This window comes from Rutilus rutilus (genome assembly GCF_951802725.1).
Source record: "Rutilus rutilus genome assembly, chromosome: 11".
NCBI lineage: Eukaryota > Metazoa > Chordata > Actinopteri > Cypriniformes > Leuciscidae > Rutilus > Rutilus rutilus.
In genome coordinates, this window is record NC_140216.1 from 3,113,092 (window position 1) to 3,135,658 (window position 22,567).

At 37.7% G+C, this 22,567-nt stretch overlaps 1 protein-coding gene across 1 annotated transcript in view; it reads left to right on the top strand.

Moving 5' to 3' along the window:
- csmd3b (CUB and Sushi multiple domains 3b) overlaps positions 1–22,567 on the top strand; it is a gene marked incomplete at its 5' end in the record, with an annotated part of 443,617 nt that overhangs the window by 364,366 nt on the left and 56,684 nt on the right. The window contains 9 exons of the mRNA XM_084423901.1: positions 254–334; positions 2,956–3,069; positions 5,681–5,869; positions 6,204–6,350; positions 11,351–11,539; positions 16,685–16,870; positions 17,469–17,663; positions 17,774–17,947; positions 19,111–19,284. Of these exons, the coding sequence (XP_084280027.1) occupies positions 254–334; positions 2,956–3,069; positions 5,681–5,869; positions 6,204–6,350; positions 11,351–11,539; positions 16,685–16,870; positions 17,469–17,663; positions 17,774–17,947; positions 19,111–19,284 (1,449 nt within the window). The remainder of the gene's footprint in view (positions 1–253; positions 335–2,955; positions 3,070–5,680; positions 5,870–6,203; positions 6,351–11,350; positions 11,540–16,684; positions 16,871–17,468; positions 17,664–17,773; positions 17,948–19,110; positions 19,285–22,567) is intronic.

Here is a 22,567-nt window from a genome sequence, read left to right on the forward strand (position 1 = left end):
TGAATGAATGGACTAAAATTTGCAAAACAATGGTAAATTACCACACGTATAAACACATAAGTATGTGAATTGAAACTATTCTGAGATGGGCTATATGGTGGGGAAGAACTTTTAGAGATAAAGATGAGATTAATAATATATAAATGCTAAATAAAACTGTTTGTTCCTTCTTAAAGCTTTTTTATTACAGTTTTGAATCTCTAAAAACCTAATAAGTCTTTGTAACCACATCTTTCCTTCTCTTGTTTTGCAGCCTACCAGTTACGAGTCTGCCAGCCTCCACCAGAGGTTTCAAACGCAGATATCCTGATGGAGGATAATGAGCTAGAGATAGGTATGAACACACAACAGATTCTGAAGGGTTGGTTTGAGGTCCAGCATAGCAGATTTATTTAAAAGAGATTTTTTTCAATAAAAAAATACATTCTCCTATATCCTGTTTTGTATATATGCTCCTGAAGAGTATAAGGGCCAGATTTACGAAGATGGGAAAGTTCTGCACGTGATCTACTGACGACACGCGAATTAAAAAACACAGATGCAGCCGGATCATTTCTATAATGACCAACACAATCTACCAAGAGCAGCGCAAATCAGCGTCTGGTTTAAGACTTGCTTTTTTTGGACGGTAAATTAGGGCACAAACAGCATAACATTTACGAGCGCAAACCTTAGTAAATGACCTTGCGTGATTCATTTAAATACTCTCCTCCCACAAATTTGGCACCTTAAAGGGAAACTCACACAAATGCATATGCAATAAGTTCAGCTGCAAAGATAACTGTGCCCATGCCTTTTCAGTGCTAATTTTTCACTGCGTCTTTTTAGTAAATCCTGAAAGTAGTTTTTTAACACCAAAAGAGGGTTAGCACTGGCCCTAAATACTTTAAAGCAGGGGTGTCCAAACTCAGTCCTGGAGGGCCACTGTCCTGCAGAGTTTAGCTCCAACCCCAATTAAACACACCTGAACCAGATGATCAGACCTTGATAATCTGGTTCAGGTGTGTTTAATTGGGGTTGGAGCTAAACTCTGCAGGACAGTGGCCCTCCAGGACTGAGTTTGGACACCCCTGCTTTAAAGGGTAACTCTCGCCAAAATTGAACCTAGGGTCTTTTTGTTAATCTACCCGAGTCAAACTTTCGTTTAAAAGCATAATTAGAATGGAAATGACACTTTTAAGTTTAACCGTATTTTCGATTCTGGTTAAATGCCTTTTGAATGGGAGTGAATGGGGCACTTCTATGATAGCATCAAAATCGCTATTTTTAAAACACTAAGAAGGCTCGACACAACATGAAACTGTGAGTATCACCAGACGCTCTACACATGAACTTCTTGAGCATTGACTACATTGTTTGTGTACACAGAGTTTACTAAAAAGAAAGGTTTTGTACGACTCACTTTATCAGTTTGTGTTTCCGGTGGATGGAATTTTGTTAGTCAAAAGTAGTCGATCTCCGAATGCAACGTAACATGAGGAGAGTAAAGATGGAAAGCTCCTAAAGCTTGTTTCCATATAAATTCACGGATAATTTTTTATCTAAGTTATCATGCTTTTCATTGAAATTACAAGTTCATGACATTTCCTCATATGGAGTCAGTTCATTACGTTGCATTCGGAGATCGACTACTTTTGACTGACAAAATTCCATCCGCCGGAAACACAAACTGATAAAGTGAGTCGTACAAAACCATTCTTTTTAGTAAACTCTGTGTACACAAACAATGTTCTCAACGCTGGAGTCCATGTGTAGAGCCCCTGGTGATACTTCCAGCAAAGGTTCATGTTGTGTCGAGCCTTCTTAGTGTTTTAAAAATAGCGATTTTGATGCTATCAAAGAAGTGCCCCATTCACTCCCATTCACAAGGCAATTTGACCTAAAACAAAAATACGGTCAATCTTAAAAGTGGCGTTTCCATTCTAATTATGCTTTTACACGAAAGTTTGACTCGGGTAGATTAACAAAAAGAGCCTAGGTTCAATTTTGGCGAGAGTTACCCTTTAAAGTATCAAGTATTTTGTTACCCAAGTATCAAAGTTACCCTTTAATACCATTTCTCTGACTGTTTGATTGTCTTTAATACTTGGAGAAAGCTATCCGTCATTATTCCCATAAGGGTTTGTTCCCCCAAAAATGTTTTTCCAAACCTGTGTGACTTTCTTTCCTCAGCAGAGCACCCAAATAAGCCATTTGAAAAATGTCTCAGTGTTTTATCTCTATACTATAGTTTTGGATTTCCCCGTTGGCTTTCTTTATACAGAAAATAAAAACATTTGTGTTGCACAGAAGAAAGTCAAAGGGGTTTGGAATGACATGAGGGAAAATGATGACAGAATTTTCATTTTGTAGGGAACTTTTCAATTAAGAAATGGATAGGGCACTAATAAAACATCTACTATAATGCAATTTATGCTCCTTGCGAGTATGTGTTGTGCTTCGCATACGTACATCCACCTGTTACAGAAGTCTCCACTCATTCCAGAAGTCAACTGTCATATGCACTCAGTGCCAAAGTGACTACAGAAATAGTACCCATTCATAGCACAATCATGTTTGCATGAAATATCAAGCCTGCTTTTGATGGGTGCCACAGAAATTAGGCCAATACTGTAAAGGAGATTCACCTTGCCCTGTTGCCTAGACACTGGCAGAGCACAGGAACGCTTCTCCGCATAGGATGCGTCATATCTGTGATGTTTCCCAGGTGCTTACGCATGATTATTTTTAGTTAGGCGATGGTGGAAGGGTTGTCATGCAAAGCCAATACATGCAATTCATTAGACAGGTCTGCAAACGCTGCTGTTTTTACAGCTCAATTATCAACCTCTTCAAGTTTAGCGTTAAACTATATACATCACAGCCGAATCTCGGCCATCTTTCTCCATTAAAGCTACGGAGGTTCGCTGTCCCAACTAATTAAACAGATGCTTGATCATTTTCTCTGTACATCAGGTGATATTATCCGCTATCGCTGTCACCCCGGATTCAGCCTGGTGGGGAGTGAGATTTTGACGTGCAGGCTTGGAGAACGGCTTCAGATGGACGGAAACCCTCCCTCCTGCCAAGGTGGGCATACTCTTCCAGAATAAAGACACATGTTAAATTACTGGATACCTTAAAACACTCAACACCACCAAAGGACATATATTTCAAATTATAAGGTCTTTCATGTCCTTCTTTTTTTTGTGTGTGTGTGTTTTCAGTATATTGGTGTTTATCTGTGTGGGTTTTTTTTGTGTTTTTTTGGTTGATATGTGTATTTTGTGAAATTTCTATATGTATTCCTACTATAAAAAATATATATATAAATTAAAAGAATAAAGACACAGACCCACCAGCTTCCGTTTACCAGGATTATGTGCCTAATGCACTAATGCATCGTCTCTTACAGTGTTCGAGCTATACCGTGTCCTTTGGGGGAGCCCACTTGTTTTGCTTTGTTTTCTATAAATAGGCTGCCTAAGACATCGAGAGTCACGCAGACCTGTAACAACACAGCCACAACACATAATTGGGAATAACATGCCTTACCTTTTGCTATTGTACACATAATAATCCACGATGATCACATTACACAAAAGTGAAATTGCACTTCAAAATAACACATTGTGAAAATTTCACAAATCACGTTTTCAGGGGAGCCCATGTCTTATTAACTCCCCCGTAGTTCGCGCCCTGGTCTCTTAGACGCCGGAACGCAGCACTGAACCAGGGTTAAAGGTTTCAGTGTGTTAAAGCATGTTGCCATGGAAACATCCAACCTCCATCCACGAGTAAATGGCAGGATACTGGGAACGATAGACTATGAGATCGAATCACTCAAACGAGCATCATACATGTAATGGAGGGTAAAATGTGATCATAGGTGGTATTGCTGATAGGCCATGAAGAGCTCAGTCATTCCCTGTCACTGCTTCTTCCCTCACGTTCTCTGTTGATGAGTGATGCGACTCTTGGAGTTTAGTGGCTCAAACAGCTGCCGCCATTAATCTTTCATGGCTCCATCCTTCTCCTTGCATCCCCACGAGAGAGCACTCACTTTGTTAGAATGTGTCCTGTGCTTAGATTCAGGAAAGTGCCTGGAAACGGTAGTTCAATCATTTGTCATGCACATTAAAGCAGTTTCGGAGGGGAATAAACAAAGTGAGCCACGGAGCAGAAGAGCTCATGAAGTGTTTTGCAGAGTATGTAACATTTCAGGCTGACTTGATGAAAAATTGTCTTTTGCAAGATGACAGACGATGACCACCCACAGTTTTTGAAGAAATATGGGTAGCACTTTATTTTACAGTCAAATCACGCATGTACATACAGTACTATGTGCTTCTTATAGCAATTACAGTAACTGAGTAATAACTAGGTACTAACCCTAAACCTAAACCCATGTAGTTACCTTATATTACCAGTACTTTCTTGGGTAAGTACACTGTATGTACATGTACTGTAATATAAAGTGTAACCAAAATATGGTACTGTGTTAAATCTAAGGAACTGTTGAGATTAATATATACCAGACCTGATTTCATTTGGTGAATATTGTAATCGCTTAACTAGGGTAAACTGGATTCACTAATTTGGTTCATTGTTTTACTATTTCTTTCTTGGAGTTTAGCTTAGTGTAGTTGAGTTTTGTTGAGTTTCATTGGGTTACTGTAGCTCGCGGTCAAGTTTAGTTTTGTTTAGGCTTCCCTAAACCTAGTTCCCTCTTCCCAGTTTTTCTTAGATTAATTCAGTTTGGTTTATTCGAGTTAGGTTAGTTAATCTTGTCTAGGATTATTAAGTCAAATGTAGTCTTGTCTTGTGTTATCTGGTTTATTTAGTTTAGTTTAGTTTAGTTTAGTTTAGTTTAGTTTAGTTTAGTTTAGTTTAGTTAGGCTATTAGTCTAGTTTAGGTTTGATGAGTCAAGTGTTCTCTTACGTTAGTTTAATTTTTTTCTTGGATTGTTGGGTCAAATGTAGTCTTGTCTTGGTTAGTCTTTTATTTAGTTCAGTCCAGTTTGGTTAGATTAACAGTCTAGTTTAGGTTTGAACTCAACTCAACAAACCTGAACTAAACCTGACTAAATCAACCTAACCAAACTGGACTAAACTAAATAAAACTAGACTTAACTACATAATACAAGACTACATTTGATTTGACTCAACAATCCTAGACCAGACAAAACCTAAACTAACCGAAATCAGCTCGAAGAAAATTAAACGAAACTAGATAAGACAACACTTGACATTTCTTATCTAGTTTAGTTTAGTTTCTCTGAGCAAGTTTTGTCGAGTTAGGTTAGTTTTAGTTTACTCGAGTTTGGTCAGTCTCATCTAGTGTAGGTTTTTTTGAGCCGAATGTAGTTCGGTTTAGTTTAGTCTTGTCAGGTCTAGGTTTGTTGAGTGAAATGTAGTCTTTTCTTGGGTTATCTAGTTTAATTTAGTTTTATTTAATTTAGTGGTTAATTTAGTAGGTTTGTCGAGTCTAGTGTTGTCTTATCTATTCTAGTTCAGTTTCTCTGAGCTGCTCAATGTCTTCTTCATCTTTGTCTACTTGGGTTTTGGTAAGTTTCAGTTCAGAATAGAATAGAACTGAACCGATTTGCCATATGAAACACGAGTAGTACCATATAAAACGTGGCCATCTTATTGATACATACTAAATGAATACCTAATAAAATGTTTTTTTCCCCCACAGTGCAATGTCCCGCTCATGATGTTCGATTCGACTCATCTGGGGTGATTTTGAGCCCTGGCTACCCAGACAGTTACCCCAACCTACAGATGTGTTCGTGGAGCATCAACGTGGAGAAGGGCTACAACATCACCATGTATTTTGAGTTTTTCCAGACTGAGAAGGAATACGACATTCTGGAAGTCTTTGATGGTAGACTTTTTTTCTTATTTAAACGAGGCTGTGCATTGGCTTTTGTAGCATGTCATGTTTTTTTTTTATATAAATACAACATATGAAAGGTGAAATTTGAACTTGCATTAGTCTAATAAGTGTGTATATGCCTCTCACAGAGTAGTCTGCCTTTGTGGCCAAGGCTGTTATTATCTGCACTTTGTCCGCTTTGCCTATTTGCAACATATTTTCCAAATGTATTTTCAAATTTTGGTCCACCAAGCTACTTTTAAGAGTTTCATCTATTTTGACAGGTATAATTGGATATGACAGTTCTCCTGCAAATTGTCTTTCTCTTCTGTGTCTTTTGAAGGACCCACAATTCATAGTCAGACCCTGGCCACATTGAGCGGTGACCTCCCGACCCCCTTCAACATCACCACCACGGGCCACCAGCTTCTCCTGCGCTGGTCAGCTGACCACGGCACCAATAAGAAGGGGTTTCGCGTCCGCTATGTCGGTGAGTATCAAAGTATGTATCCATTTAAATCTCTTTATTGCTTGCACGTTTTCCGTCTCTGGTCTTGAATTTGAATGAGCATGTGTACTTTGGGTAGTTGACATGAAGTACTTTTAGGTAGATGTCCTGCAAAATAATGAATAATTTCCACTATTTTTATATTTAAATTACCTTACTTTAAAGACACCATTAATTTAATAACACTGTTTAATGTAATATTTAGCAAAACACAAAACAATTATCCTTTTACCCATTATCCCTAAGTTTTTAGTACACTACCGTTCAAAAGTTTGGGGTCACTAAATTAACTTTTATTCAGCAAGGATGCATTAAATTGATTTAAAGTGACAATAAAGACATAACGTTAAAAGATTTATGTTTCATATTGATGCTGTTCTTTCTGTTCACCTTTTATTTATTAAAGGATTCAGAAAAATAATGTATCAAGGTTTCCACAAAAATATTTATCAGCAGAATGATTTACAATGTTGATAATAATCATAAATGTTTCTTGTGCAGCAAATCATCATATTAGAATGGATCATGTGACACTGAAGACTGGAGTAATGATGCTGAAAATTCAGCTTTGCATCACAGGAATAAATTACATTTTTAATATATAATGAAATAGAAAACAACTATTTCAAATTGTAATAATATTTCACAATATTACTGTATTTACTGTATTTTTGGTCAAATAAATGCAGCTTTGGTGAGCAGAAGAGACTCTTACCGACCCCAAACTTTTGAACGGTATTTATTTAGAAAAAATATATATAATTTTGATATTTATTGCTTGAAATAATTCATGTTCATAACATGAAATAAAACATTTAAAGAAATAAATCACAATCTGTTATTATTTACTCACACTTTTTTTACTTTTTTACTAATATATTTCATTATCGTTATAAACCTAAAATCTGCATATTGATGGGGAAAAAGGTTATTGGATGTTATGCGTCAACTACCCATTAGTCAGAATCTTATGTGTATGAATGCATGTGCACGTATATGTGTGTGTGTGTGTGTGTGTCTGTGTCTGTGTCTGTGTGTGTGTTAATGGATGGACGTGTCGTGTACAGTGTTAACATTTCTGTGTAAAGTAACTTTGTTTGTCGGGTACTTTGATGGTTTTATTTTGTTGTTGTTTTCTGCCCTGGAGAGCGGTACACACTACCTTACTTCAGCTCATATATGTTTGACAAATGTCCTTTGCCATTTAGGTTCTGCACTTTACAGTCTCTTGGAAAAAAAATCATACTGACAGAACAAGAAAGGGCAGAGACCCATTGGCCCAATAGTGCACTGTGGTTAAGTGAATACAACTCTCGCCGTTGTGGATGTCAACCAGAGACCTGGGGACTCCACATACACATATTCTTACAACACCTCATCTTTCAGTTCCTCAAGCTTGAGTGTGTGTTCAAATGTAATGGAACGGACAGGAATGGGACAGGCAAAGTTACAGTGTGAGGGCTTTCTGTGGTCACTTAAAGTAGGTTTCCCTTGTGTCTCTGTGGTTTTTCCATGAAAAGTCGTTTTGCAGACATGAGCAATGCACCGTTCTCGTGGAAAAGAACAACTCTTTGAGAATGATCCAAAAAGCATCTTGTGCTTCAAAGGAAGCAAGAACATCTGACCATCTCTTACTTTTAGTAAAAATTACTTTCACAATATTCCTCATTTAAATAGTGAATACGCAAAATAAAGGGGCGGGGCCTGGTTGAGTTAGTTAGTAGTGTATTGAAATGTTTCCCAAACACGCTGGAAGCGCTTGATCAATCACAACACACTGATCCAGCCGACCAATCAGAGCACTTTGTGCTTTTCAGAAGGAGGGGCTTCATAGAGACAGGAACTAAACAGAGCGTTACTGACAGGCTGGGAAGAGAGGAGCCGCAACAATGTAAAATACGGGAAAAATAATGAAACATCTCTACTCATTCTGTAATCTGGGCTGGTAACCAGAAGGTTTAAACTGAGCAAAGGCCGATCCCGGGGCGATCCTGGAGCAATCCCCATTGTGCCCATGAGCAAAGCACTTAACCTCGGGTTGCTCCAGGGGACTGTCTCTGTAACTCCATTAATTCCACCTGGTCATATGGCAAATAATGCTTTATTGTGAACTTTATTGAGCAGTAATGTGCAAATCACATTACTGCATGTGGACATTTTAGTGTTATGAAATCTACGAGCCAATCGTTTTCCTTCCCTTGCTCTCATATTTTCTCTCCGCAATATCTCCACACTGACTTTCCATCAAAAGACTCGGCCGTTTCTGCTCAAGGGTGTCAGCACTGCTCACCTCAGCTGTGTTTTCATCACAGTTGGACTTCCTAAACCCAGTTTTAACTGTTGTTCGTCTGCACATCCGGGCTGAACTTCCGTTCAACTCGAGCCTGGAGTGAATTAAACCCAATGAAGTGCCTGTGAGAGCGGAGGTCAGATGCTTACGCTTCCTCTAACCTGCCCATTTGAGATATAAATAGCTCTCATACCTACATCCCCCTCACACATCTGTGACTGGTGCAGGTACAGAAGGAAGTGTTTGGTTGTGCGTTTCAGAGCACGTTTGAGCTGAGATGAAACACAAACTGACATCCCACGTTCTAAATGCTTTTCAGGCTTTAGCCACCTGTCAGTGGTTTTCAGCTTGTGAAATCAACGATAAATGGCTTGTTCATTTCCGTTGATAGGAGATGAAAATTTCCACATCGACATGTTAATGCTTTGTTTCAGTTCAAAGGCTGAGAATCGGTTTGAATTCACTCTCAGTCTCTTGTGAAACTTGGGTAAAACCAAGTCTAACATTATGAAAGCTGCTTTCTGTCAGTGGAGTTCTCTGTTGCTGTCACGGTCTCTCGCTGAGCTTGACTGACATGCTTATTGATGTGCTTCTGTTTGGTTTCAAAGTGAGTGTATGACTACAGTGCCTTCAGAAAGTATTCACACCCTGGAATCTTCTCACGTTGTAAAACATATTTTTAAACCACAATATTTTTATCTCTGCTCTAACCATTTGATACACGTATCCTTTGTAGTATTTGCGGAGTAATCCACACTATAGGGATCCAGAATTCTAACCTTCCTTTCAAGCCTTTTCTTTGTAGTATTTGCCACATCCTTTGGCTCATTTGTCCTGCCGGATGGATTTAGCCTCAAATGCAGATCTGTGGCTGAAGTAGATTTTCATCCATTTGGGTCCATCCATCTGTTCTTTTTATAGCTATTATTTATTTTTTTGTATTATTATTATTTTTTTACTTATAATTTATTTTATCCTGTCAGATATCTAGCTAAAATAATTTTTTATTAATTATTAAAATTTTATATTATAGAATTATTTCTGCAGAAGTTGGAAATAATCCTGTTTAAAATTATTTAATTTGACATGCAACATAACAGAAGAAATACTTTTATACATTCTGAATGCACTGTTTATGAATATTTGTGAATGAGGTTAAAATAATAAACCTAATGCTTAGCAAAAAAAATCTGAAATATTAAGAAAATTAGTTCTTCATTTCATTATGCATGTTGTCTTTGTTTGTTCTGTTTTAAATAACAGATTTTGTAAAGTGTCCTCTTTGTTCAGATTTTAGATGCATAGTTTAGATTACTGTACAAATGCATTTGTTTACAGCATGAGTATTGATAAATAGGGGCATATTTTTAAAAAGTTTATACAGTGACCCCAAAAGGTTTTTTTACACTTATGCCACATTTGTGTGCATTTAATTATATCAGAGAAACAAATCAATCCATTTAAAAAAAATAAACATAGCAAAAAGAGTTTTCAAATTAAATACTGATACGGTAAACTGTCTTTTAATCCACCAAAAGCGCCTTGGGACCAGGTACTTTTGAGTTAAATGTAAAAGTGGCTGACAAAATTGAAGTTAGTTTTGAGAAAAGGTAATCATTTTTGCAGTTATGCAATCAAATTCATGCATTTTTTTTTATTGTGGCTTAAGTGTTCAAATAATTTGTGTTGCCACTGTACCTGTTTTTTAAAAAAGTAAAGAATTTGAGCTCAATCATCATGCCTTTAAGCCCATAGTTAACAGAAGTTGCAAAAGAATTCTTCCTTTCCGGAATTATCTTTGGTAATATAAATTCCATTGCTAAATTTCAGTGGGCAAAATGAGTAATAAACCAGATAATGTGACCTTTTCACAAATATGAAATATTCATCTGCAGCCTGTCTCTCGAAATGTCTTCAAAACACCAGGCTGACGCCTGTTGAATGAGACACATAGGAGTTTTACACTTCTGTATGTTATTATAGCAGAAAATACAATGCTTCCTTAAAGAGGACCTATTGTGCTTTTTTACATTTACATGTCAAATTTACATGCTGTTTGAGCATGAAAAAGCCCTGCAAAGTTTCAAAGCACAAAAGGAGTTATTCTCTATATCAGTGTCAGTGTTTCTGACCTCCCTGAAACGCCTCCATTGTAGTCTTGAGTTTTCTTCCAAGAACAAACACGTCACAATATTCCTCATTTAAATAATTCATACGCAGAATAAAGGGGCGGGGCCTGGTTGAGTTAGTTAGTAGTGTGTTGAAACTGGTGGTTATGGTAAGGGGCGGGACTTTTACCAAACTTGCTCGAAGCACTTGACCAATCACAACACACTGATCCAGCCGACCAATCAGAGCACAGTGTGCTTTTCAGAAGGAGGGGCTTCATAGAGACAGGAACTAAACACAGCGTTACTGACAGACTGGGAAGAGAGGAGCTGCAACAATGTCAAATATTGGGGAAAAAAAATTGTTTTTGAACATTCAGGCATGAAAACCTATCCTAGTAGAGCCCAAAAACAAAATCAAGACTTTGTAAAAGGGCATAACAAGTCCTCTTTAAGAGAGAGATCTTTTTTAAATGTGCTTGTAAGTGAATGCGGCCCGTGTCACAGAGCTCGGCTCTGGGTGGTGATTGAGGAACTGATGGGGTCTGGTATCTGTCTGTCTGTCTGTCTGTCTGTCTGAACAGCTCTGTACTGCAGCACCCCGGACTCTCCCGTCCATGGATCCATAAGCAGCCAGACCGGAGGACACGTGAACAGTCTGGTCCGCTGGGCCTGCGACCGGGGATACCGGCTTATTGGAAAGAGCACCGCCGTTTGCAAAAAGACCACCTTCGGCTTCTACGCCTGGGACGCCCCGGTTCCTGCTTGCCAAGGTAAGACTCAGCAAATGGGTACGTTTACTAGTCCATTTTGGGTTTAGTAGCTGGTAACTCAAGTATGTTGTAGGTTCAATACTTATGAACTCTCGCTGTTTAACCAGCCTTTGCATTGATGTTATTTACTAGCGCCACTAATTTCTCCAAACTGATTCGCAAAAACACTGACCACTTTCAAACCGGACTTCTGAACCCTTCATGTCAAGCTGTGAGATGGGATAGTATTCTGGTTCCAGGTTTAATATTACAAAATTAAGCTGAATCGACAGCATTTGTGGCATAATATTAATGATCACAGACAAATAATTTTTTTATCATCCCTCCTTTTCTTTACGATTACTGTGTATGAAGTAAATGGGGCCAATTGTTGGAGGATTTAAAAGCAGAAATGTGAAGATATTAATGTAATGAAACACTTTGTTGTTGTTGTTGTTGTTATTAAAATTTGCGTAATATTCGAGATGTAAATTTGTTCTTGTAATTTTTACAGTAGTTTTAGGATTTATGTTGCCAATAAAGTTGTAAAACTGAATGTAACTTTGCACAGAAAAGGATATTTTATCTCACTAAAATTATTAAATTTGAACACTGATGTTTTGTATGTCTTGTGAATATTGAAGCCATTTTCAGATTAGCCTGATTCTTTCATTTTAAGTGCCTCACTGTGACTTTTTTCATGTTTTGTTTTAAGAAAATGAGGCTTGAATCAAAATGAATTTTTATGCGAATCACCATTATGCCACAAATGCTGTCAATTGAGCTGAACTTGTATTAAACCCGGGGTATTCATTTAACACCAGTATTTTATTGACTTAAACACCCAACAGACCGTTTTTAAAGTCGGCCGGTAGTAATTCAGTGCTTGCAGATATGATCAGTAATTTTCCTGACGCCTCTCAAACAAGCTTTTACGGTCAGTGATGGAGACGCAGTAATTACTGTCTCACTGATACTGTTTATTCATGATCTGTCACATTAATGACTGATCTTCAGAGCTCTCTTTATCCATCGGAGTCGTCCGTCCCGGTCCACCTATCCTCTCAGACTCAGCTTCACAGTAGAGTAGATGAGCCTGACTGAATGGTTTCTGAGGCGGCGCATTCATGCGGGCCCTTCCTCCTGCACTAATGTGACAGAATGGACCCCAACTCCCTCTAAGGGCCACAGGCTCCTGTGCCACTAACATCAAGTGACACTTAAATGACTCTGTAAACTTGAAAAAGCATTCTGGGCACTTTCAGCCTTTTGTGTAGTGCAACGAGTTCATCTCACGTCACTGTCAGAGACCCCTCTTGTTGAGCAGTTCTTGATATGTGCTCTTTGATTATTGGGAGGAGATTGTTTGACATCTAATGCCGTTGCTGACCGCTTATGGCGTTTCCACCGAGCAGTACGGTACGGTACAGTACGATTCGGGACGGTAAACCCTGATCCGGCTTGCGTTTCCACCCTCAACAGTACCCTTACTTGATAGGCGTGGTGTAGCCTATGCCGGAAAGAAGCGATCAACGTCATTTTCGTGCAAAGAAGAAACCCAGCAAGCAATAGCCGTGATTTCACCGTCTATAGACCCGATATAGTCCGGCTATGAGTAACACACTTCTAGCCAAAATAACCCTGAATTTGGTTACATGTCGTTTTTTGCCAGAATAACTTGCGAGATGTATGATATTCCATCATGTAAGCAAAGTCAACAGTGATTACAAAGTGTTTGGTTTCATTTCTTCACTCATTTAATTTCTTCGCTGTCTAATTGATGACTAGTCTATTCTTGGGCGATGGTTTAGACGTCTATAAAATGTTCACTGAAAGCCCAAATTCAGCCTTGTTTTAGCCTAGACGTTTGGACGGCTATTAGACGTCTTTTAAACGCAAAATTGCTTGCTGGGAAGTGACATGGTAAACAACAATGGAAGACATACAGCAGATCTTGTTCTTGCTTCTCGGCGTGTGGCTGTTTGTCACAAGAAGACAAGCTTCGACATATTAGGCATTTTTAATGTACGCAAGTACGCAAAGTTCGGGCTCAGGAGAATGACTCCCTAATGACTAATTCTGCAAATGGCACAGCAGCGTTCTTGAGGTTCTTGAGTTCTACTCCGGTTATCTCTGTATGTACATTTTAGGCAACAGTAAAACGAAAAATGTTATAAAACACCACTCTCTGCCTCTTTTCGTTTTCTCTTAAAGAAATCTTTAACGTTATAGCCACACAAGTGTGGTTCAGGCAACGCGTATTGATTATATTCACTGCATGTGTAACGTTAGCCTATATTTATAACAAAACTAAATATAAAACACAACCCTGCCTCTTTTCGTTTAAATTAAAAAAATATTAAACTTATTAATATGGTCCAGGCAATATGTGCATTTGTACTCTGATCATCCTCACTGTAATAAAATTAAAAATTTTAAAAATTAAAAATTAAAAAATCTTTTTGTTAAATTTCAGTTTTATCAATTATAGCCATTATAAAAGTACAAGTAAAAGGTACAAGAAGCTATAGCCTACAATAAGAAATAAAGAAAACAATTCAGTCAAACATACAAAGTCAGCGCTCTAGTCTACCGTTACAACGGTAAAGTTAAATAGCCTAAATAAAGTTATGAAACTTCACTTAGCCATTCAGCCAAAACGATTGGCCAGGGAGCAAATTATAGATTCACGAGACCAAAGATCGCCCGTTAGGTCTACACAAGACGAATTATATCTCATGTTTAACCACTACAGAGACGTCAGAGTTAGCGGCAAACTAGACTAGCCGAGGAAAGGTTGTTCCAGGCGGGGTACATGAGCGCCGAGCGCCCGGTGATCGCCTGGAATGGATCTCACAACCTGGATCAAATTTATTAATCTTTATAAATAAACCACAGATTTGAGCTACAACTACATTCTCACCTGAAAAACTTATGCTGTCATTCCCCTTGTAGCACGCGCAAGTGAACCAATCAACGTTCTGTAGTGAGTCTAGCTCCACCCTTTAGGTACCGTACGGTACCCCAACGGAAGGGTACCGGAAAAGTGGTACGGTATGGTGCGGCATTTTGGTACCATTCACAACTTTTGACAGTGGAAATGTTGGCTTTCCTGTAGGTCAAACAGTAGAGCATTGGCGCTTGCAATGCCAAGGTCATGGGTTCAATTCCCAGGGAAAGCAAGAACTGATAAGAATGTAAATGTGTACCTTGAAATACAATGTAAGTCGCTTTGGATAAAAAATGAAACGGAAATAATTGCGTACCGTACTGTACTGTACTGTACCGTACCGCTCAGTGGAAACGAGCCATTTGTTTCTCAAATGTACCAGTGGTTTTGTTGCTCATTAAATCTTGAGGGCTTGTGCACAGCAATGATTCATACTTAGTGTCATCTAAAAGTACTGTGCTTTGATAAATAATATGTTCCAGTGTTGCTTGCATAAGGGAGAAGTGAGATGGGGCCGTTCCATTGGCTGGTTTGCAACACTGATGACAAGCGTAGTTATAGTGGGATAGTGTTCAACTCTTTAAGTGCTATTTCATTGTTTATGATCTGTCATTGCATGCATACTTTTAACACAATATTGATCTCTCTTAGAAAGTGCCTGAACTTCAATGTGGTTTTACACCACAAAAACTCCTTTTTTAATTAACCAGTTTATTAGGTTCCTAAACCCTGAAAAGGTTTTTGTATCCTGGGGGAGAGGCTGTGAAAGTGTAGGTCTCATTTCTTGGTGTTTGTTGTGAATATTTAGATCTGGTGACTTAGTTCTTTCCATTTTAAAATGACATGGTCACCTGTTGTGGGAAATCTAATCATCTTTAGGTAAAAGTTTATGTATTTCACATATTTACAAGATTTGGTTGTTGTTAAGCGTTAGCTTATTACATTTATGTTGACATTTTATGAATTTATTATTTACATTTTTCATAATCTGTCTGTAAATGTTTGTATCTCAGGGGATACGTTGCCCTTTTAGGGGTATATAAATCAAGATTTAAAGAAAATAGACCCTGGTCTTGTCTATAGACTTCAGTTAAATACTTTTAATTAAAATGTATATTCACTTATTAAGCCATTAGTCTTAGTTAGCTAAATTGAATTCACTTATCGGTCAACAATACATGGAATTTTTCAGGCAATTTCTGTCAACACTTGCTATGGTAGAAAGAAGGGGTTAAGACAATTAAATATCTGAAATCAGTCAATACTTATTTTTATTTATTTTTTAAAGGGGTCATGAACTAGCTTTTTTTTTTTTTTTACTTATGAGGTCAACTTATGATGTCCACTTGGTTTTTACATTCAAAAACATCAAAATGAATAAGTAATAGTACTATTTTCTACCCTGGTTTTGAGCCTAGCTCCTGAAACGTTCGGTTTTTATGGGCATGCCGCATTGAAGACTTAGAAGTAAATGCCCACTGCTATGATTGGATAACAGTTTTGCATATTATAATGAGTTTCATGTAATGTGTGAATCGGTGGGCGGGGCTAAACAGGCAGTGTTGAAGTAGGCGTTGATCTTCTTCTGCAGAAGTTAGGGTTAGGGTTAGGGGTTAGGGGTTAGGGTTAGGGTTAGGGTTAGGGTTGGGTTAGGGTTAACTAACCTTTGACGTCATAGATCCCCACTTTGAAAAACCTGTCGTTCGCTGTGCCTCGTGTCAATAAAAGCTTTTATTGGACCAACAAGGAAGTTTTCAGTTCTGAAACGTACAGGATATTCTTATAGTATGATGACCTCTTATATGTCAAAAGCTCAAGGAAAATTTGATTTCTCAGTTCATCACCCCTTTAAATCTCTAATCTCTCTTAGCTGATAACCGATATTGTACAAATGCATCTGTAAAAAAAAAAAAAAAAGAAGCAGCAAATATGCACATCTATTTGGTCAATTTATCTATAGTGTATCTATGCATTATTGACTTTTTTTACTCATAAACTTAGTACTGACCTTACATAAAGCCATTTAAAAAAAGGATGTCCAATTTCTTCTTGTAAAACCAGCCACTCGAATAACCAATTTTCAGTGCTCTAATGGTGAAATATTCTAATAGAGTAATAAGCTATGTTGAGAGTTTTTTTTAATTATCTTGTCATAATTATATTTGAAACATATGACCTAACGTTCCCTATGTCTATCTGATTTCCACACCCATTAGCTGTCTCCTGTGGGCTGCCCAAGGCTCCTGTGAACGGAGGAGTGCTTGCGATGGACTACTCTGTGGGAACACGTGTGACCTACTTCTGCAACGATGGCTACCGGCTGTCCTCCAAAGAGTTGACCAGCGCTGTGTGCCAGCCTGACGGCACCTGGAGCAACCACAACAAGGTCCCTCGCTGCTCAGGTACAGAAGCAGAGAATCAGAGACAGTACAAGAGGAAGGAGATGGACTTGAACACAGCGTTTTAATAGCATATGATAACTCTAGGATGTGCATTAACTGGACCCACCTAAAGAATCTTCTTCTTTTTTTTTTTTGTTGCATTGAACAAGAAAAGCTAATTTTATATAATTGTCAAGTGTTATTAAAACCATTTAGAAAAAGAGCTTTGGAAGTTTCAGTCTTTCCCCATTCAAGCAAACAGGAGCTGTGTTTGTATTGCTGTTGGCTAAATAGAAAATAGCTGCCGGGCGCATAACCAAGATGGCCGCCGAGTGAATAAGAGAAATCTCTTTGCTTCAGCTTTAAAATTAATTTATTTATGAGCCAATTATATCTGCCCCCTCCAAAACAATGCCTCTAGTCCAAAACCTTTTAAGACAATCCATTTCAACACCACAATAATGTTGCCTTTTAAGACACAATTGATGCCAATTCAGTCACACCAAGGACGATAATGGCAGCATTGTACGCTTTGGAGCGGAACCATGATAAAATATCAACGGTATTGGTGGGTGGCCATTTGTTTCTGACTACTGGTTTCTGTGTATTTTCTGCACAGTCGTGGTTTGTCCGAGTATCGGATCTTTCTCTCTGGAACACGGAAGGTGGCGGATCGTCAACGGCTCGCATTATGAGTACAGAACAAAAATCATCTTCACCTGCGATCCTGGGTATTACCGGCTAGGCCCCGCCCACATTCAGTGCACAGCCAATGGTGCGTGGAGCTGGAGGAACGAGAGACCCCACTGCCAAAGTAAGTGTGTCGTTCAACTCCAATCTACCAGCTGTTTGGCTCTGTAAGGCGAAGGTTTAAACCTTCCAGATTGTCTTTGTTTGTCTTACCCTCTCCCTCTTCCCTCTCAGTCATCTCGTGTGGGGATCTGGCCACGCCTCCCAGTGGCAAGAAAATTGGAACTCAGACCTCCTTTGGGGCCACAGCCATATTTACATGTGACAATGGGTATATGCTGGTGGGATCTACAGTGAGAGAGTGTCTATCTTCTGGTCTGTGGAGCGGAACAGAGACGCGCTGCTTGGGTAATGTGCTGTACATTCACTGCTGTTCACATCTGTTTGCCTGGCAGTGGCTCAACTTGATTTTTAAACCTTGTTAAGTGTGACAGAATCGTCATCAACCTAGATTCTAGTAGTACTATCGTTCATAAGTTTGTGTACACCTACTCAATCTTTATTGTTACTTTTTTCCACATTTTGTTATTAAAGTCTTTTCCATGACATAATATACAGTAAATGGAAGTGTAGTAGTAAACCATTGCCTGGATAACTCTGATTCTTTCCTCCAACTTCATCCATTCATTTGGAATGTTTTCAGGGAAGGAAAAGCTGTTAACACTTCACAACCCTCCTGTCAACTCATCCATTTATTAATAAAAACATTGTTTTTTTGTTACTATTCAGTCAGCTCATCCGTTTCTTATTTTATTTTATTTTATTTTATTTTATTTTATTTTATTTTATTTTATTTTATTTTATTTTATTTTATTTTATTTTATTTTATTTTATTTTATTTTATTTTATTTTATTTTACACCTGATTTCCATGCATGGATATACCAAATATCAAGACATTCTAAAATTCATGTTAATTTTTTACTTTTCATTATGTAAGTTTTTCACTCAAGTCGTTATCCTGATAATACATTTAGCAATTTATTTTAGGTAAATGTAAAAAAAATGAAAAAGCTTTTTTCACTATTGTATTCTTTGAAAAAAAAAAAAAAAAACATAAAATGTGACATTTTTCATAAGTATGGCTAAGGCCAACTTTATATTTTTGTTAAAACTGATTTAAAAAAAAAAAGTGGATTATTGTATTAATAGAAAGTTCAAAAGAGCAGCAATTTAATGCATCCTTGCTGAATAACAGTATTAGTAAAAAAAAAAAAAAAAAAAAAAAAAATTCTCAATGACCCCAAGCTTTTGAACGGTGTGTATAACGCTATACACACTCACACACAGCGTCTAAGTGCTTGAATTACGTTTGACCTCAATCATGTTTCTTTCTCCTGCTCCACTGAAGGTCTCACTTTTTAAAATTTACATACACTCCACTAAACACTTAATTGCTTGAAGCAGTTGGTCTCTCTAAAAGCATTAGATGTTAATATTTTACAGTGTAATGTAGCTGCTGCTCAGACCTCTCACTTTAATCACTCTCTCTTCTCGTTCCTGTCCTTTCAGCCGGCCACTGTGGTTTACCCGAGCAGATTGTCAATGGTCAGGTGATCGGGGAGAACTTCGGCTACAGAGACACCATAGTGTACCAGTGCGTCTCCGGCTTCCGGCTCATCGGCTCCTCTGTGCGAATCTGCCAGCAAGACCACAACTGGTCCGGACAGCTGCCCATCTGCGTCCGTGAGTTTGGGACTCGCTTTTCTCTCTCAGACAAGCTGTGGAAAATTACGGAATCCATGAATAGATTCATTCAGAAAAAGGTCGAAAGCCCCACGCGCTGGGTGAAGGAATAGACACAGTCACGTGTATTTTAGCTAGAGCTGTCAATTTAGCACATTAAAATTAATTCAAATAATATGTTAATGAATATCAGTGGCCTATATACTATGGAAATAATATATAAAACAATATATTGAATTCTGCCACAAACATGTCTTTGAATTGTTCTCATGTGCAGGTTTTTCTCAGCAATGCATGCAATTAATTCTGATTAATTAAAAGAAGTTTGAGGTTAGTAAGATTTTTTCTTTTTTTTAAAGAAAATTAACTTTTATTCAACAAGGATGCATTCAATTGATCAAAAGTGACAGTAAAGATAAAGAAAAACATTTCACAATATTTTTATTTTTACTGTATTTTTTATCAAATAAATGCAGTCTTGGCGAGCATAAGAGACTTCTTTCAACAACAAAAAAGTAAAAAAAAATCTTACTGACCCCAAACTGTTGAACGGTAGTGTAATTAATTGATTTAAAGCTTTGACTCAATTGACAGCCCTGATTTTAGCACACTTTACTGTTGCAGTTTTGACTACTACTATATCTGGGACACAGAGAATAACTCCATTGCAAATAAGCATAAGGGGACGTGACATCATGACACCAGCGCGCTTCGTCTCTCCGTCTTAAATGGCACTGGCATTTAAAGAATCCACCTTAAGAGCTGTCTGTATTAAGGGAGCTATTTTTTTATTTTTTTTAAGTGGCGTCACTGTCATCTCCTACTGGGTCCACACACACACACACACACACACACTCACACTCACATCCTACATTTATCAGACACGCACTGCAGCAGGTCTGCCTCACTTCAATGGGGGCGTTTATTTGTTTGAAGAACATTTCGACTAAATGAGCTGATGAAAAAGGTTCTGCAGGGAAAGTAATGAAGTCTCATCAAAAGCTGCAGTATTTGAGACTGCAGGATATATCCACATCATCTCCCGTTTTATTAAAATTATAGTTCACCCCAAAATGCAAATTCTGTCATTTGCTCACACTCGTGTCATTCCAAACCTGTACGAGTCAAGTCAAGTCAGGGCTCGTTTATTTCTATAGCACTTCATACAACACGGATCGTTTCAAAGCAGCTTTACAGTGAAAAACGGGAAAATGATGATTCAGTTCTGCTGTAAAGCAGCGCTAAAAAGACAATAGTGAACATTATTCAATACAATCATCATTATGCAGTTGAAATCAGTTCAGTGTTGATTCAGTTCAAGTTTAATGACTGTATAAAGTTCATCAGTTATGGAATGAGTTCAGTTCAGCTATAAAGCAGCTCTGGTGGAAACGGTGATGTTCAGTCAAATCAGAACTAATGTTGAATATTAAAAGTCCCCAACTACGCAAGCCAGAGGCGTCAGAGGAACCCAAACTCCATCGGTGACAGAAATGGAGAGAAAAAACAGGCTCAGTGTCGTCTCTCAGTTCTGGCCAGAGAAATGACCGAAGCGTGGCTGCATCACAAGTCAGATTGGGAATTGATCGTTCAGAATATTTCATCCGAGTGACATTGTTTCCTCTGTAAAACACAGAACAGAGGATATTTTGAAGAACTGCTGTCATCCACTCGTTGGGGTCCAAAACATCAGTGAACCCCATTAACCACTTTCATTCAAAATATCTCCTTTTGTGTTCCTCAGAAGAAACCATGTCAGAAAATCATGACAGATTTCTGTTTTTTGGCAGAACGAACCCTTTATGGCACGTGTGTGATGCAGAGTACAGCATCTTCATCTTCTTATACAAAATTAGCAAATACTTTTAAGCTGGTGCTTTTCAAATGGCGGGTTATGACTTAAAATGAGTTGCAGGTTGTGTTATTGTAGTTTTTAATTATATTTTTTGTTTTCATGTTAATTTTAGTTGTTAATTGTTAGCCATTTCATTCTGTGATTCTGTAATTATAAATATTGATGTGTAGATTTTTTTCAGTTTTCATTTTATTGAGTTTTATTTACAGTATTTCTAGGTAATAATTTTAGCACTTCAACTTATATCAGTTTATTACCAAGGCATACAGTTTTTCAACTAATATTTATATTTTAGTTTATTTCAGCTTTATTTCAACAGAAATGTTTTTAATAGTTTTAGTTAACACCGAGTGATAACACTGGTCCGGCTCACTTGATGTCCAGTGTAAAAGTCTGGGTTCTCTGGGAGACCATTTGAGAGCCACGGCTTATATTCGGGACTGTCTGACTGTCACTTGATTTGATTCAAATTTTATTCACACTTTTATTAAAGTGGCATCTCTTCCATGATCTTTTAGAGAATGGCAGTCAATTACGCTGAAAGCGGGGCGACTGAGGCGTCTCTTTTGATGATGGTGATCACGGCATCTGAAACAATCACAGTTTTTTTTGCATCTACAAATCATCGCACACTTTCTCAAGCACAATATAGCGAGAGGGAAGAAAGGCAATTTCAATGCCAGACAAGTTGCACCAGGCTCTGTGATTCCTCAATGGATCTAACCAATAGCAGCTGACATACTTGATGTATTAATCGTTTACTCGACTTAAAGACCCCATGAAATGAATATTGGAGTTTTGTGGCTTTCAGTGCAGTTCTGGTAGGTTTGAGGTCGTCTATTTGCTGGTGCATCACTAAAAGTTTGCAATTGATTTTTAGCAGATTTAGAGCATACGTTTATTTTTTTTCCTGGGAAAACTGAGCAAAAATACACTCAAACATCAAATGCTTTCCAGAATTAAAACAGCCCCTTTCACTAAGACCACTTCTGATTGAGTCATAAATATTTGTTTTAGTGTCATTGAGATACTTTTATAGTTTGTATTAATATTTTGAATTTGTTTTTATCTGTTTTTATTAAAAATTTTGTTAAAGTTTTAGTAATGTAGTTTTTTATTCATGATTAATAAGATATACATTTGATTTCATTTTTAGTTTCAGTTATTTTAATAAGAAAAGCTAAGGTTTTTATTTCAGTCGACGTTTATTCTATTTCAGGCAACAGGTTTTAAATGGATTTAGTTTTGATTAACTATAATAACCCTGCTATTGTGTAAATTAGGCACTCATTAAATAAAGGCACTCACTTTCTATTTCAATAGGAAATACATCAACACAAAAAACATGCTCACTGAGTGAGTTCAGGGGGTCTTTAACCATAAAATGATTTTTTTTTACATCTACGTTTCACAAGCTTTGCACTAACA